Here is a 17817-nt window from a genome sequence, read left to right as displayed (position 1 = left end):
TTTTAAATTGGTGATCGTGTTAGTGATTGGGTGCCGCATAATTCATTACATATATAGTCTAAAATAACGCGGATTTTTGTTTGCTTAAATAATCGGGAACTATGTTTAGATCGCATTATAACAGTGAGTTGTGTGTTTTTAATGTATCATGAATACTGCATTAGTGCACTTCTGGAACAGCATCCATTTTTAGCCCCAAGCTAATGTCGTGTGTGTATGTGGTAGAATATTAAAGTTTTAAGATCATACGAGGCAATATAAATAAAACCTGGTATTGATTGAAAAACGACTGCAATTAGCGAACAAAAATAGCATTATTTTCCGCTACGGTAATTCCAGACCACATGTGGTATTCATCTCACAGAAAATTGATTGACCTAAAATAAAATGTTAACAATGTTGTACAATTTCCGGACTTATTTTCCGATCCCTAAAAAATTATCTTAATGCGGAAAATTTTAATTTTGTTGAATGCTGTATTATTTATAGAAGATGTGATAAATCAATTTACTAATACTTGGGAAAAAAGTTATATACAATATATTAAAGAAAATTAAATGTTTGCTACGCAGAAAACTTTAATTCTTTGTAAATTAATGTAACACAAAACTATTAGTTTTATGACTCACATATAAGTTAAAATTTATATATAAAAAATTTTAGAAGTGTCATTGTAAATTAAATTATATATAAATCGTGGACTTTATTTTCTTATAATCTTATTAAAAATTTTATTTTATATATATATATATATATATATATATATATATATATATATATATATATATATATATATATATATATATTATACATATATATTTAAACATAAAAGTTATAAATTTAAAAAGCAAACGATTCTGACTTAATTAATAAAAAAATCTAAGTTGGTAAATGTATCTTAAATGCTACATAATCGATATTCATTGTTTATTATTTTATACGTAGAAATAGCAATTACGTTTATTTCATTCGCAACGTTAAGATGAGATTTCTATCTTGTATATAATTTATTTGAAGCATTTAAAGGTCACGTAAACATTCGACTTAAAATTTATCTCAGCTTTCAATTCCATTTAATTAACTTACACAGTTCAAAAATAATACCCGTCGTCTTATCCGATTCTTTAAAACGTAAAATATTATGTTTCTACAGCTACATATTGCTTTTTTTCATGTTGCATAATAAATCATGATTTTTCGATTTATAGGTGTCACGGTATCGCAGCATCTTTAAAGAAACTATCGGATTTTCATTGTTGTAAGGCTGACAAAGAAAACTTTTAAGGTGTCTATTCCATTTTATCCGTCTTTTATGCTCATAAAAAATATTCATATAACGAGCACCATGAAAGCGCGTCTTTTTTGAAACACGACGCCAGTGACATTATTGCTTGAAAGCTTTTTAATACATATATTCTGATAATGCGCTCATTGTGTTTACATTTTCTAATACAATATGCCATCATGACCTAGTTAAGAGATTTGATATCGTCAACGGCAGAAAATTGACATATTACACATCGTGCAGTTTGAGGATTAGATCTATGTCAAGTCCTAAAATGGGTTAGGCCGTGTGGAAAAGTGGAAAATCCACTTTTTTTACCCTCGTCACTTTCGGCGTTTATTGTTCCAGTGTTCGTATTTTTTTAGGACACTTTCGAAGTCCTCACTAAATGGCTCTGCATTCGAATAAATATTAATTCGAAGTGTGAGCTCCGAAACGTGCGTGCTTACTTACTACAATAGCCTTTCCGAAAAACAAATCAAATTTACCCCTGGTTCGACCTTAATAAAGCTTTGAAGCTCAGGAAAGTTTCATCGTCGTTAATCCCCTATAGGACCACTCTGGCGACGAGCTTTACTAAATTCACGCATTATTTTGCTTTAAAATCAATTTTATTAAAATCATAGTTATTCTATTTATGTATACGTATCCCTCGAGATACTTTCGCCGCATTCCTATCCTCAATATTTTTCTCTCGATTTCACCACGCGCGTTTGCTTGAAAACGTAAGAATTTTCATTGTGTGCTTTCGCAAGAAATAAATTCCTTTTTTTCCTTCCCTTTTTTTTGTTTGCCAAGTAATATAACAAAAATAAAATGGGCTGCAAAACAAACGCTTTTCGTTTCGTAGAGATACACGTATTTGTTTTTCATTAATCATTGGGCATTTCGTTACATATCTTTCCTTAAAAGAATTATGTGCGAGTTTTGTACATCATACATATATATGAGTTTTTGAAGTTATGTAAACAATTAAACAAGTCTTTATGTTCCCTTTTATTAACTTTTTTAATCGCTGTAATTCAATAATCTAAAATAATAAAACTATAAATACAGGAAAAGTAAATAATATATGTTCCATCAATAAATATATATAAGTAGAACAAAATTAATAAAAAGAGATTAGTTCTATAATCAAGTAATTAATGTTGATTATTTATTTATTGCAATGATTTTCTTTATTAAAATACATCCTCCGTTAATTTATTTATTTAAGATATTTTTTTTCATATATTAAAAATTTAAGTAAGCTTACCTAAGCAAAGATTATGCATATTTTTTTGAGTCTGGAAAAGAAGGTAAAACATATATTTTAGTTTATTAAAAATTTAAATATATAATATGAAACTTTATGTATATATAGAATTTTATTTTATGTTAAGGCTCATACTTTTTATTTAACTAACATTAACTCAGTTTTAGAGGTTACTTTCTTTTACTTTTAGAGTTGCTGTGTATAAAAAATATATGCAATCGTATTTTAAAACCCTCTTTTATTTATATTTTGTATTTACATAAGCTAAAAATATTTTTAATTCAGTGCTATCAGCTGAGCGGCTTATAAATAAACGGAATTGTTTTCGTGACTGAGTAAGATTTGCATAATCTGCGTTGTATATTTTTCGCGAAAATATCATAAATCCGCACGTGTATAATAAATAACAACAAATGATCTTTAACAACCAGCAAAACAAAGCCCTATTAAATACACAAACATTTTTATATTATTTCAACATAAAATTTTAAGGCAGTTATTAAACCATTATATATTTGAGAGCTTGCACTTATTTTTAGTGTTTGGTAAATATCACGTATCTGATTATGTTTGACAATAAAAAATATTTATAATGCAAAAATCTAATTATAAAATAGTAATTCACGGCTTATTTTACAAGAATTATTATTATTAATAATATAAAATTTATAGTTAATTATGAATTAAAAAAAATAGATCTGTACTTATTATATATGAAAACACTAAAATCTGGGTTTGATTTCTAGTAGCAAAGTCGACTTTTATTAATAAAATATCCCGTAAAATAAAAGCCGGTCTAAGCTACATTGAATTATTTAGCGATTGAAGCTTTTATAAATAGATCTATAAAAATAGACGTTTTTAATGTATTAGATTGGTTATATACAAATGGAATAATAATTAATATAAAAATATTTATTATTTAATCATAATTAATACAATCTGTTAAATTAGATTTCGCCAAATTTAACTTGCTAAAAATAAGTTTATTCTTAATGTCAATGTGATTTTCTAGGAAATTTCATTAGCATAATATCTATTCTTAGGATATTCTGAAATAATTCAAGTATAGAACTAATCTAATCTAATTTTTATTCATTGTTAAAAAAATTTCGCTCTAAGAATATGTTTAAAATATACTTGTTCTTAAAAATAATTCATTATAACTCACATTCACACTCGATATAGTAATACTGAAATGATTTCTGAGTACGTATTTTGTTCCTTTTTATTGGACTCCATGTTTAGATACTGATGATGGCAGAATTTTTACCAAGAGAACAAATTATACGAAATTGCATGTTATATGAATTTCTTTAAAAATATCAGTAAAACAGCCATTAAAAGCATTTGTAAAATTGTAGATGACTTAAATCAATTAGAACGGAAAATTATGATATTAAGAATAAAACAATACGATGTTGTCTTGGATGCAGAAATGGTAGCAAATCCTACTTAAACTATGAATCAGTTGGCCGAGAAACTAAACCAGTCCGATTCATCAGTTCATAGACATATTAAGAAAATTGGAAAGGTTTGGAGACAATGGATTCCACACGAATTGAGCGTAAAAAACACGTCGACGCGTATCTGGATATTCTAAAAGTTTATTTATCTTGAAGTTTATTGCATTTTATCGATCATTTGATAAACAGGGATGAGAAGTGTTTGTTATACGACAACATACGACAGTGATCAAAATCTACCGCGAAGCCAGGGCTTACTGTAAAAACAGTAATTTTGTATGTATGGTGGAATTGTAAAGGAATTGTGCATTATGAAACTCTTAAAAATGTCAAATAGTATTACAACACGATAATACACGTCCCCATGTGGAGAAATTGACTTTGGAAGATTTCATCTCATCCATCTTATTCTCTAGAATTTGCTTCTTCCAACTATTTCGATCGATGCAATACTTCCTGAGTGGAAAAAAATCAAAATGCAAACGATCTAAAATGGCGGTTATTGGAATATTTTACAATAAAGCCTTCAAAATTTTATGCTAATGAAATTTAAAATTGACCAAAGGGTAGAAGAAGAATCTTAAAAATGAAATTATATTCTGAATTAATAAAATAAAAATAAATATTTTAAAATTATTTTTTTTCTTCGATAATAAAAAACATCTATTTTGGGATTACCTAATACATAAACAATAATCAATTAAATTAATTAAATACATTTAGTTTTCTATATTATGTTTAACGGTAAGAGTAATATTAAAGTTATGTAACATAATTCAATGAATGTTATTAAAAAATACCTTTATGAACTTTGTTATTTAATTTTTATATGACGTGCTTAAACAAAGCAAGTTTGAGCTTTTACGAGCCAGCCTGTATGTTTGTATATGTATAGTCTCAAAACGCTAATGCGATTGTATTTTCATGCGAACTTTTCCGCGAAGGCAACTTCCACCGTTAAACTTTGCAATAAACCGGACGGGAAAAGGCTTTCTAAACGAAATTTCCGAGTCATACGAAATATTCACGCTTGCAACATCTATTTTTAAATTGTCTCAATGATTCTTACTTCTTTGTTAAAGATATAATACAACGTTAAAAAAGCTTAATTATCGTTGTATGTTGTATATAAAAAAAAGTACGTTGTCAATATAAATTTTTTAATGGGTATGCAGTGTCTTGGAATTTGAGAAAATACTTTTCACATTGACATGACAGGACCTATTTATTGAATCTAAGCTAGATCTCTCAGAAAATATCATTTATTAAAGGCTCACTTTTTTTAATAACCTCAATGTATTATTAAACAAATTAATACAAACATATAAAAAAAATACTATGGTTAACCTTTTTTAATTAACATGTCTCGAAAACGTTTTTGAAATACTAGCAGTCTGTAGATAAACAGTATATATTTACATTATAGCCGGCTAATTCGTTAACATTGGCATTGTGTGCTCGGTAAGCTATAATAAACCTTTGATTATGTGCTTTTGTGTTGCAACCGAGTGCAACGTTTGCATTCTATATATCTTGGTTATCTCACTTTGCCAGCTCCTTTATGGTGTCTCTTAGGTGTAATGTGTGATGTTTATGCTACAATATAATAATTTAATCAATATATGTGAAATATTATTAAAAAATTAAAATATTTATTTGCTATAAAAAAGTTTGACTGTCATATTTCAATTAAAATTTTAGCTCTGTATTTTACTTACATCGAATTTGGTTTAAAGTAAATATTAAATACATTTAGCGACATTTTGGTATAAATCAGAGATTAATATATGTATAAAAAACATGGGGTTGAATCTAATTTCAATTTATATTGTATCCGAGAGATTAGAATAACTTATAATTACTGATGAATATATAATTATAATTTCGATTAATTATCACGAAATAGGTTTTCCTAGATTTTCCTAATCTTATGGATGAATATTGTAATAAACAATGACATGTATTGATTGTTGACAATAATAGTAGTTTATTATTGCAATCAGTAACGTCAGTATTTTTAAGATTTTGATTTTAGTCTGTGGTCTTACCATTTATTTAGAAGTTGTTGATTGTTTTTACAAAGTTGTAACATATATGGACTTAAATCTTTTATGATACTATGATTAAATAAATAAAAGCATCAGTGCAAATGCACTCCTTTTTCATATAGTTGTTTCGGATAATCGTAACTGGCAAAAAAAAATATAGAAATATAGTTTATTGGAATATATTGGCTAGTGGTGCTTTGGTTCCTTGTATAAAAACTAAAATGAAAGACGATATTTTGTTAAAGATGATTTTTTCCTAGACTTATTGCTCTAAAAGAAGAAAGATTTGCCGCCCGCATTTTTTCGACAATGTAATGAATGAATAAAAGAGAAAAAAATAGTGTTTTTGTAAGGCTTGTAATATTGGTACTTGTAGATAATCAATAAGGGATTTAAATATGAATAGAACTTTATTATAATACAATCTGGATGTTTTCCAATATTTATATTTATGCTGTTTTTTATTATCTGTAGTATATCTCTCAGCCAAAAGTAGGTCATAAAATGTTTGGATTAAGCAGGAAGTAAATTAAATTAAGAGTTATAAAGACTAATTTTAAAACTATTAATGTATTTCAATATATTTAAAGTACTTAGCTATAACTAATAAAGTAATATTATTTATCTAAAGTAACAATATTTTTCAGTTACATATGATTAAAAATAAAATATTAAAAATAATCATGTGTTGGTCACTAAGTTACAAAGCTTAAAGGTAGTTTTTACATATGTCATTTAATTTTTATAAATTGAGTGTCTCAATAACATATTTTTTTATTAGGGTGCTAACAATAAAACATAAATTGATACATTTGGTTTAACATTTAATACCTTCCAAGTAATGTAAAACTGTAAAATCGGCTTGAAAGATTATGTTTATTCATTTTTGGGGTTTTAAATGGTTTCTGTAAATTATTTTTAAAGATAACAATATAAATATAACTGTAGATGTAAGGTTTCATTTAAAAATAAAAATAGACGTGGGAGGTAAAATGTTTCTGTTAACATCTAATTATTGCTCTGTCATGATTTTTAACTTTACTGTGTTTTACTGAAATATGATGTTAACTAGTATAATATGAAATATATTATTACTATTACATAAAAAAATATTTCTTATATATATATCGCATTTTTATTATATTTAATTCACAATTTTTTACGCCTCGTTGTATTAAATTGATGTGATAAAATATATTTTTAAAACCACCATATTTAAAATTATAATCCTATATACACTAATAACCTTTTGAGTAAAGTTCAGTTTTTGTGTCTAATCTCGAACATCCTGTTCTCTCATCAAAAAGCCCACATCTCCATAAACTTTCGACAAAGCACGTTAGCAAATATGAACTCCAACAATATTTAACACACATTACAGCCATATTCTTCCCTCACAAAAAAGCGTTCACGTTCAAGTTCGTAATAATACTTTTTTCTTTATATAGATACAAATTGTGAAATGTATTATTGTAAATAGCGTCTATCGAAGCTTTTAGAATTAAATTTCTCGGAAAAGTCGGCTCTTTTTACCGTTCATTTCGCACACAAGCAGAACGCCCTTGGGGCATTGTTTAACCCGATGTATCCAATGCGGGCGTAGGGCAAGGGCACGAAAGAAAGAAAAAATACATAAGAGATAAAATTTTATTGCCCTTTCGCGGACGAACGCGCATTTGACTATTCGTATTGGCCGTCGGGGAAATTAATTCGTTTTTCAACACTTATGCTATAAATTATCTTTGTTTACATAATCGATTTTGCAAAAAAAATATTTATCATTTTTTAATATATAAATTTGTACGTTTTCAGTTTGGTAATGAAGGAAAATCTGGCGAAGGAGACGCAGTAACAAATAGCTCCAACAAAGCTGGAGATAACGGAAAAGCCGTCCTTAATAATGTCAGCAAAAAAGGGGAAGAAAACGAAACTGCTGAAGTCTTGGCCGATGCTCCTTCCGATACTAAGGATGAGGGGGATTCTGTAAGTACATATTTTTTATATTTTATATATTAAATACGTTTATAAAAATATATTAAATGATATTAAAAAATAATTCGGTACATTAAGCTTGAGCCTAAGGTTAAAATGTGTTATCTAACATAAACGTAGTTTCGGGATAATAAGATATTTTAAAGTAGGAATCATGACTAAAATTTTTAAAATTATTATAATTTTTTTCTTACAACTTTCATCATTTATTTTTTCGTTGTTTTATTAGTCTGTTTATTTATTGTTATTTATCGGTATTATTATTTCAAATAAACCAAATTGTAAGTAAGTAAACTGAAATCCAACGTGTTAAATCTAGTATAAAATTAGCTTAATTACAATAGTGTTTTTATAATGGAATAATCCTGAATTAGTTAACGAATTTTTCTTGTATACAGATGTGCAAAAAACTTAGAGGAACTTTAAATTTAAAAATTTATTAATTTCAAACCCACCATAGTTAATATGAGAATAGAAATGGTCTGATTTACAAATGTATATAGAAAGTTTTTAATTAATGTTAGTTTAGTAAAGCCGTTGTGGTCCATAAGGTATGTAAAGAAAATACGCGATTTTTCTATCTTCTATGTTAAAGAAAATTACAAGTAATAATCAGCAATTTAAAATATTAAAAATACATTTTTTAATATTACGCAATATTAAATCTGACCCTCGTTAAATTTGCTCAAAGGCATATTTTCTCTCAATAATGTCATGCTTAACTTTGAGCAAAATTTTCGTTACCTTGAAATTAAGCTTTCATTGAAAACATTCGATTACTCTTTCATCAATCAACTATTTATATTCCTGACACAAAAATATGTTCCATTATAATTTTTTTTCGATCGAATATAACATAATGTCGAGTTTATAAATTAATTTTGCGATACACCCGAATTAATTTAGTTTAAAATATACATGCGTTCTTTAACAACTCTAACTCAATCATATGTAATATTATATATTCTACACTTAATGTGTATCATATTCATACTATTGTTGCTCAAGCTTTATATAAACAAATATGTTTTGCTATAATTTTAATATCTTAAATATATTTTGTATGAAGTTGACTGTATTAAAAAGGCTTAAATTATCATCACTAGTAGTTTTTTAAAAGTTGCTTTAATATTACTCCTTTATTATTATTTTATTATATTACATTATTTACTATTTATAACGGCAAACGAGACCAGAATAAAAATGTTTTAAATCAACATTTTGTATCAGATAATGACATTATTCCAAATCGAACAATAATGATTTACAAGAACTGAGAAACCTTGTATAACCTTAAAAATATGCTTAATACATAAATAAAAACCCCAGAGGGTTCTTATATTTTACATGCTTGTTATTTTCCGAAATATGTAATAAAAATAGTATAAATTATTTTTTAGTAAGTACTTCAAATTAACCTTTGATAAAATAATATAGCAAAGTAAAGATACATAAGATTTAACTTAATTAATAGTACTGTGATTTTATGTTATTGAATGAAACCCTTAAGTGGGAGAATTCCTACATGCAATTTTAATTTTTTCTTCACTTAGTACTCTTGGGAGAAAGGAGAAAAAAGAAAAAATATAATATATAGGAATTACTAATTGTCTAAATAGACAAATTGCATTTTAATAAATTAATCTAAAATTCACTTTTAATATATGTTATTTTCAATGGACAAAGTATTAACGTAATCAATTATTTTCATTACTGAAAATGTGTATATGATATGTATGTACATTTATGGTAGAATGGCAGACGAAAATCTTATTTATTTAACCACTCAATGTTCAAGAGTTGTAAAATAAGATCGTAAGATGTATCCAAGCTCCATAATTTGTATACATTACCTTTTATATTTATAGTTAGTCGATAAATAGATAGCATTTCCGTGCCGAACGTCAATTATTTAGAAATGTTTATAACCGTAGAAAAAAAACCCAAATCACATCACACCTAATGGTTTTCATAGACATAAACAAAGCATAAAAACGTCAGTAGGCGTAGACATACATATATGCGCACATTTGGTCGCGTTTTGTGTTCGCTAGTTAAATATTAGTTTGATTTATCCCCGTGGGCCCATTTGCATATCGTGTTTGAAATGGACGTTTACTTTACGTGAGAGCTTTTTGTGAGCTTGTGAAAGCTCATCACTGTGTATATGTGTGTGCGCGTGAAACGTTGCGTGATTAATGGCAGTTGTCAGTTTCACGACTGACCAAGCTTGGAAAGAAGAAGCCCATCATCTTTATTGACAACACTATGAAACGACCGTCGTGGGGATAAAATACGAGAGCTCTTCAAAAAATTCCTGAACTTTCTTTTATATATCTTTGGAGTTTATTTATAACTAATTTAGCCTTGTTGACTTTAAAGTACATCTTTACAAAAATTAACATATTTATTACAGTAGAATTAATACTGTGTATGATTTATTATTATATATAATATAAGTATTTTCATACCCAATTATTAAAACAGTTTTTTGATTTTTGCTCAATTTCTTTCGTCCATTATTGATAATCAATTATAGCGTTGTCTTCGTAGAATACCTCTCCCGAAATTTTGCACAAAAACATCTTCACTATATTAATATTTCTCATCTCACTGGCATTTATTGTACTTTTGCTTTTATTATAAGCACTATATCAATTTATTTATTATATATTCTCTCTTTAGGGCTAATTAAATGAATAGTCAACTTTTTCGTATCTTTCAGCATAAATCATTTAATGTTCGATCGGCTCTTAATTACGTCTAATATAATTTAATTTATAGCTATATAGAAATTGATTTTCTGCTTCAACTCATTTGCGTGACAAAAGCTTTTCTCCAGAGAAGTTAGTGCCTCGACGCAGCCGGCTTATTTAATTTTTTTTGTATTAAAAATATGACAGGTTTTTTCAATACGTCAAAATTACCATTATACAAAAAAATAATAAACATGAAAAACAGTTATGAGACACACCAAAAATAGATAAGCATTATCCAACATAGATTTTCCTGCTCCTCATAGCTATCGCCGAAAACATCTTTATTATTAGGATACAAATACAGTTACAATATATATCAAAGAGTACTTCGCTTCACTCGGATTTTAAAATAGAGATCCATATTCGAGGACGCTACAAACAAGCGTATCGTACAGAACGCGACATGCGCGAAGCATAACCCTGCTCAAACGACACTCCCAAGTCGTTGACGGAAGTATTTCTGCTTAAAACACCTCCGACTAATCTGTAAGGCAATTCTACCGGGCAAGCGGATCTGTCAAATGTGACAACATGACATTTGGCGATGCTGAAAAATCATTTCCACAGCTCTTTCTATAAAGAAAGTGGATCTGAAACACACTTAGGTCATGAGCATATAAAAATATTACAAGCTAATAATTGCCGCATGTATGTATGCCATCAATAAAGAGCAAAACCAAGATTGGATGATACTTCAGAATGAGCAAAATACTATATAAAAATAGGAGTGACGATTGCTATGGCTTAAATATTACAGCAGCGAATTAAGTAACTAGAAAAAACTAACAAGTTTTTAAGTTGTCTAACTTTTGAAGAAAAAGCTCATTGAATGCCATTTAAATGTCGGTATAAACTACATCAATCTGGACTTTAGAATCGAGGAATTATGTCACCGCCTTCGAAATGCACAAGAGGATAGTGACTAAAACGACGCTGACGAAACCCGTATTGTGGTTTATTTTACATTCCCGTCAGATTGTGGATAAATCTGTGAATAATTATTTCAGACACTTAAGCAAGTGCCAAAATACCGGAGACTTGTCTTAAGTTTTCGATAAATGATTTATTACCCTTTTTGTGGATTGGGGTGACTTTCCCCGCAAATCAGGAAACAATTAAGTTTTAAGTGACAAATTGAAAATGAACCGAAGGAGGATAAAGATAATAACATGACAGCTCTTTAATAAACAGTAATGAATAAAATTCAATTCAAGTTTTGCAAAACCGTGCATCACGTATAATATAAAATATAAATTTTGGTTATGGATAAAACGGACGAACAGCTAGACCATAAGGTCAGATTGTCTCCATTGCGATTGGGAGCTGAATATGATTCGTTATACTTATCCTGTCGACCTTGACCCTCGAATAAAGCCCATCTTACGAAGGACCAGTGAAGCATTTGCTTGTTAAGATATTTTTTTTAATTTCTCTATAATATACGATACGTAGTTTCTTTATTGAGTTTAAACTGCAATATTGGCTGTAACATTAGTTTTGCTAGGCATGTTCTAAATAAATCAAAACAACCATAATTTCTTATCCTTATGTAGCTCCAAATTTTAACGTCTCAAAATGCGATCTAATTTCACGCATTAAAAATCGAATCTATCGAGAAGTTAAATGATTTGCATCCATGTGATTACTGTTTTGATACCTGAATAAAGTGGGAGATCCATATTCTCGGTTTTGAATTCGCGCAGAAGTTCAACTTTGTTCCTCTTATATAAATTAATATGTACTGATAAAAAAGCTACATTTTCTCTGATTTATCTTATTTTATTATTTTTTTATTAACGTTTGTTATAAATTACGATATAATATATGCAACTGTATATTATTTATGTTACTTTATTATATTTACGCACTATTTAAATGGTTTAATTTTTTTGAATAGCTTATGAACGTATATAAAAAATATGAATGACGCTCGAGTTACGTCAATGTTAATTTAATGTTAAATTTTATATTGAATTTAAGTCGAGTTACGTCAATGTTGATTCAATGTTAAATTATATATTGAATTTTAAATATGTTGGTTATTTTTATTGTATTATACTTCAAATACAATATTTACACAATGTGACAATACATATAAACGCCTTTTATACTTAAGTGCCGAGTCGATTAAGCCATACAAAAATATTAATGTTGCTAATATTGTATTGCTATAACATATAGATATAAAATATTTTAAATTGTAAATATAAAATATTTTAAATTGTACATTTATGTAAAAATCTATTAACAACATATATATATATTTATATGTAGTAAAAAAATATAATGATTATAATTTCACAGGGGAAGCAAACTTTTTTATAAATTATTTACTCTCAAAAAAGTGATAAATTTATTTTAATCGCAGCAACGCATTAGAATATTTTTATAATAGCTTATATAACAAAATTTTAAACAGGGACATAATTAACCATAGCTTAAAATTACTTGTAATGTAAAACTCACAGATAAAATTCTTAATATGTTTTAAATTTTGCTCTTTCTTTTAAAATTAGCACCACCTTACTATATTATACAAGAAAAAAATACCAAGCGCATGCAAAAAATGTACGTTGTAGAATGAAAGAAGGCTAATATTTGCCTTAATAATTATTAAAGGCTGATGTTCTTAAGATTTCAGAATATAACTTAGAATGAATTATTAAATATAATTTTTCTAATTAAAAACGTTATAAGTTCCAGTAACTGTGATTTAAAATATTATCTCATATTTGTATTTTCCTATCATAAGTCTGAGAATTTCTGGTTTACACACAACAATTCTTGGTACGATTATTGATTGAGAAATTCCAGTCGTTAAGTTTTAGCTTTGGGAACATCGCGTGATGAGACGGTGTTTGAATAAAACAAAATTATGGGACCTGTTATTGAAGACGAGATAATGTTGCGTGTCACTCTTTTATCGATTTAATCCTAAAAGTTTCAAACCCATTGTTTTAGAAATACAAAATTTTAATTATTGATTTCAGAAAAAAGTTGCTTATTTTTTTTGTCAAAAAAAGCTCTATTATTAAACTGACGAAGAGCCAAAGAAAATAAAAGTACATAAAATTCAACGCTTTTAATCAGATTAGCGTGATTTTATTTTTACAAATGCAAAGTTTAGGTTTTTGCATATTTTTATCATTTGGTTAAGTATAAAACTTACTGCGTCACGCACGAAATTTAAACTGTAATTACAATAAATGAGTCAATCTGGCCCAACTAAGTGTCCAATGTATAAAACATATAAAATACATAAATTATTACTTGAAAAGTATAAAAATCTAGATTGACACTTAATTTAATGTCAATCAATGTCATATCGACGTTTTGTCAATATAAACATTAAACTAAAAATTAATGTAGAATTATCCAAGATTATTAAATAATTAAGATTTCAGATATAATTTAATTTCAGATAAAATCAAATTTGAGTTAAACTAGATTCATTGTAAAATCTGACTATTTTTCAATTAATTAAAGCAAAATTAAAAAGTCAACACCAGTATCACCACAAAAACTGACATTTGTGTTGCACCATAATTAATGAATAATATCTGTTAAAACTGCGGTTCTTTTAGTCGCATATGAAACATGATTTAGCATTTCGATTTTCAACGAAAATGCTATTTTTCTCTCTTTGTGCTCAACTTTTTAACGCTATCGATTTTTCATAGAAATAAATTTTCATGAAAAGTTTCTCAGATAACACATTTTTCCTTTTTATAATAGATAAATGCGTACGTTTTGATATCTTTTATGACATTAATATATTTTTCTTTGAAACTATAAATAACGCCTGTTTCAACTATTTTCTTATTAAAGGACACTTCCATTCCACAACTTATTTATTTTTGCGCGCTATTCGGTAAAAAGTAGAGAGCTCTTAAAATATTTCAAAAGTCAATAAAAAAGTGTCTTAACATCATTGTATGTTTTATTAACTTTTCAAGTGTAATAATGCGTCAGTAAAAATAAAAATCATTCAGAATTATTATAGTAGAAATGTAAATCAAGCTCGACAGATTAAATCTTTTTTAAAATTCAGATCTAAAGATTTTTATTTGGCCAATTACGAATTGTTAAATCACTATAGATCATTTTGAAATCATGTAATAGATTTGAAAGTCATATCATTTATTTAATAATCACACTGTATCAGGCAGAAACAATAGGGTAAAACTTTTGTGATGACCATACAAAATTAGGTAAGCGAATATCATTTTTTTAAATTTAAGATCAAGTAGCAAAATCTATCAATTTATTTTGTTGCACATATTATATATATTGTAGTAATTATTAATAAAAATATATTATACGTAATGATTAAATAAGAAAACAGTATTTATATTTATCGTATTAAAGCCGTTGTTAAGTACGAATAATTTATAAGCAACCGTATTTTTTTCACAAAAAAAGGTTTAAATGCAAAAATAAGCTCTGTTTATTTTGGACGGATGATAATCCTAAAAGAGTCGTGGAATATACATATGTATACATTTATTATTAATTGTTAGCTTTAATATCTCTAATTAAAGGTTAGCTTATGGCAATGTATTATTTTACGTATTATAAGTTATTTAAAATGTACATAAAACATACATTCACTACATACATATGCATACTCGTATATTACAAATATCTTAATTTAAGAAACTTTATCCTAAATGCCAGCGCCAGCTGCCGAATCACCAAGATCTAATTTGGTAACAAAAAAAACAACTCAAAAGTATTATTCTTGATATTTCTTGTTTCAACTTTGGCAATTACCGAGCGAGCGACATCATAAATCCGACATATAATATAATGAAAAAAAAAGTATTTTTTACTATGTAACCTTTGAGTTAAATCTATAAAGGGTGTGTTAATAAGGTTTGTGACATTGAAAGTAATCCTTTGTTAAAGCTACATTCCTAAAATGCTTCTGACAACCATTGACATACCCTTTTAACTGCAAATAAATGATTAAATTCCCTATGCGTTGTCAAGTATCATTGACATGTACAATTTACATGGTAATAACTCACAGCTGAACGATCAAACTAATTATCTATTCGAGTGCACTACATGGCAATGCCTCATGTACTATTGATCTTTGATACTCATACTTCAAAAGGTATAACATTATATTAAATAAAAAATAATATTTATTATAATAATTTTAAGTACTTGAAATACAGCTTTCTATTTAATTAAAATATTATATTTATTTATTATTATATTTATTATTATTATTATATTATATTATATTATTATATATTCGTATTTATTTTGTATTGTTGAGAGGTTCATCAAGTATTGGAAAAAACAGGGAAGCTGCAAGTACCGTTTTTTATTTTTTGCAATTGGTCGGACTGCAATGCTATTCTATGAATGACACTTTAAATAGACTTAAAATTAATACGTATAATTAATTTTTATATTAATTCGCAATAATCTAAGCATTTTTATCATTATAATTTTATATTTTAAAAAACAATTTATTATCATTTTTGTAAAAACTTTTGTATGGTTTTCACATTGATAATAAAAATCGTGGCCTGTTACATGGGTTCTTTAATTTATTCTTTTTCGAAATTTTCTTTGAAAAAGTTGTATTATTAAAAGCTTATGTTTTGATTAAAACATTCCAAGAAAAGTTTCGCAATTTATTAAATATTTTAATATTTAATACACAAATATTTTAGGTCTGTCAAGATTTTTCAAGGTAGAATAATATATGTTAAACATCAGCAGGTTTTCTTCCCGAGAATTCTCATTTTTCGAGAAACTTGCTGATTTCTCAAGAGTTTTCACTGAGCTTTTTTTGTTAAAAATTTAATTTATACAAATATTTTTATTGTTTAACAACCGCTATATAAGAAAGAGTGGGTGCGTGACAGATGCTTAAGTCTTTTTAGTATTTTATTTTTATATTTTCTGTGTCTTTTTAATAGTAGTTTCTCAAACAATTTAAAAATTGTATGCAACAAGGTGATTAGTTTATACAATGTAACATGCTTATTTAATGAGCATGTTACATTGTATAAACTATTCAAAAGAGCATAAAATGTTATTAAAAAGTTAATATAGTAGCGCACATATAAAAAGTGCTCTATCCTATATTTTGTATTTAAATAATATAATTAATTTTATAAATATACTATATTACGCATAAACAATAGTAGATTATACGCATTATTTGTTTACCACTAAATTATTTGCTGTATGTATTAAGAATATTATTATAAAACTAAGCTTTGATAGTTACAATTTAAGCAAATAAAAATATGAAATTTTGTACAATTAAGAAGGAAGATTAGTTTAAATTTTATTATATTTAGCTAAAGATCTGAAACACTTAAAATGTGTTTTTCAGTCTTTAAAGCAGTATGTGCTTAAAATTTTTGTGCTTATAGTTAAATAAAAGGTTAGTGTGGTTACGCGAAATATTTTTATCGTATTATCTAGTATAAAAATGACAATGTTTTTTTATTGTTGAAAAATGGAAAACATACACACAATGTAGAAATATGGCAGTCAAAGTATTAAGAATGGCTAAAAAGAAATGGTATGAAAAATTGATAGATGAAATACAAAATGATCCAAATAAGATGTGGAAATCAATAAAACAATTAATTAATCCAACTCAGAAAAACGACATAATAAAAATGGAAATTAATGGAAATATATATCAAGATCCTTATATAATAGCAGAAAAAATGAATACATATTACATTGAGAGCATAGAAGAAATTGTAAATTCAATACCAAGGATTAGTAATTTAGTACAATATAATAATAAAACATTAATTGTAAAATTTAGTAAATTTAAATCGGTATCATTAGATGAAATTTATAACATAATATGTAAATTTAAAAAAGGAACTAGTACTGATGAACTAGATATAAATATAATTAAAGAAACATGGGAAATAATAGGAACTAAATTAAATTATTTAATAAATAAAGCACTCTCCTTAGGAGAAATGCCTGAAAATTTAAAGATTGCTACTATTGTACCTATACC

At 26.7% G+C, this 17817-nt stretch overlaps 2 protein-coding genes across 2 annotated transcripts in view; both read left to right on the top strand.

The window, feature by feature from the left end:
• LOC148227515 (mitochondrial ribosome-associated GTPase 2) overlaps window positions 1–17817 on the top strand; it is a 289075-nt gene that overhangs the window by 11438 nt on the left and 259820 nt on the right. The gene's annotated exons all lie outside the window — the stretch shown is intronic.
• The window catches only part of Ac3 (Adenylate cyclase 3), a 131788-nt gene that overhangs the window by 87611 nt on the left and 26360 nt on the right, over window positions 1–17817 (top strand). The window contains exon 9 of the mRNA XM_088202828.1: window positions 7867–8037. Coding sequence (XP_088058954.1) covers window positions 7867–8037 — 171 coding nt within the window. The remainder of the gene's footprint in view (window positions 1–7866; window positions 8038–17817) is intronic.

Source organism: Plectrocnemia conspersa, unplaced genomic scaffold, assembly GCF_051122295.1.
Source record: "Plectrocnemia conspersa isolate PC_06_02 unplaced genomic scaffold, ASM5112229v1 ptg000013l, whole genome shotgun sequence".
Classification (NCBI taxonomy): domain Eukaryota; kingdom Metazoa; phylum Arthropoda; class Insecta; order Trichoptera; family Polycentropodidae; genus Plectrocnemia; species Plectrocnemia conspersa.
This window is presented reverse-complemented; position numbering and strand designations above follow the sequence as displayed.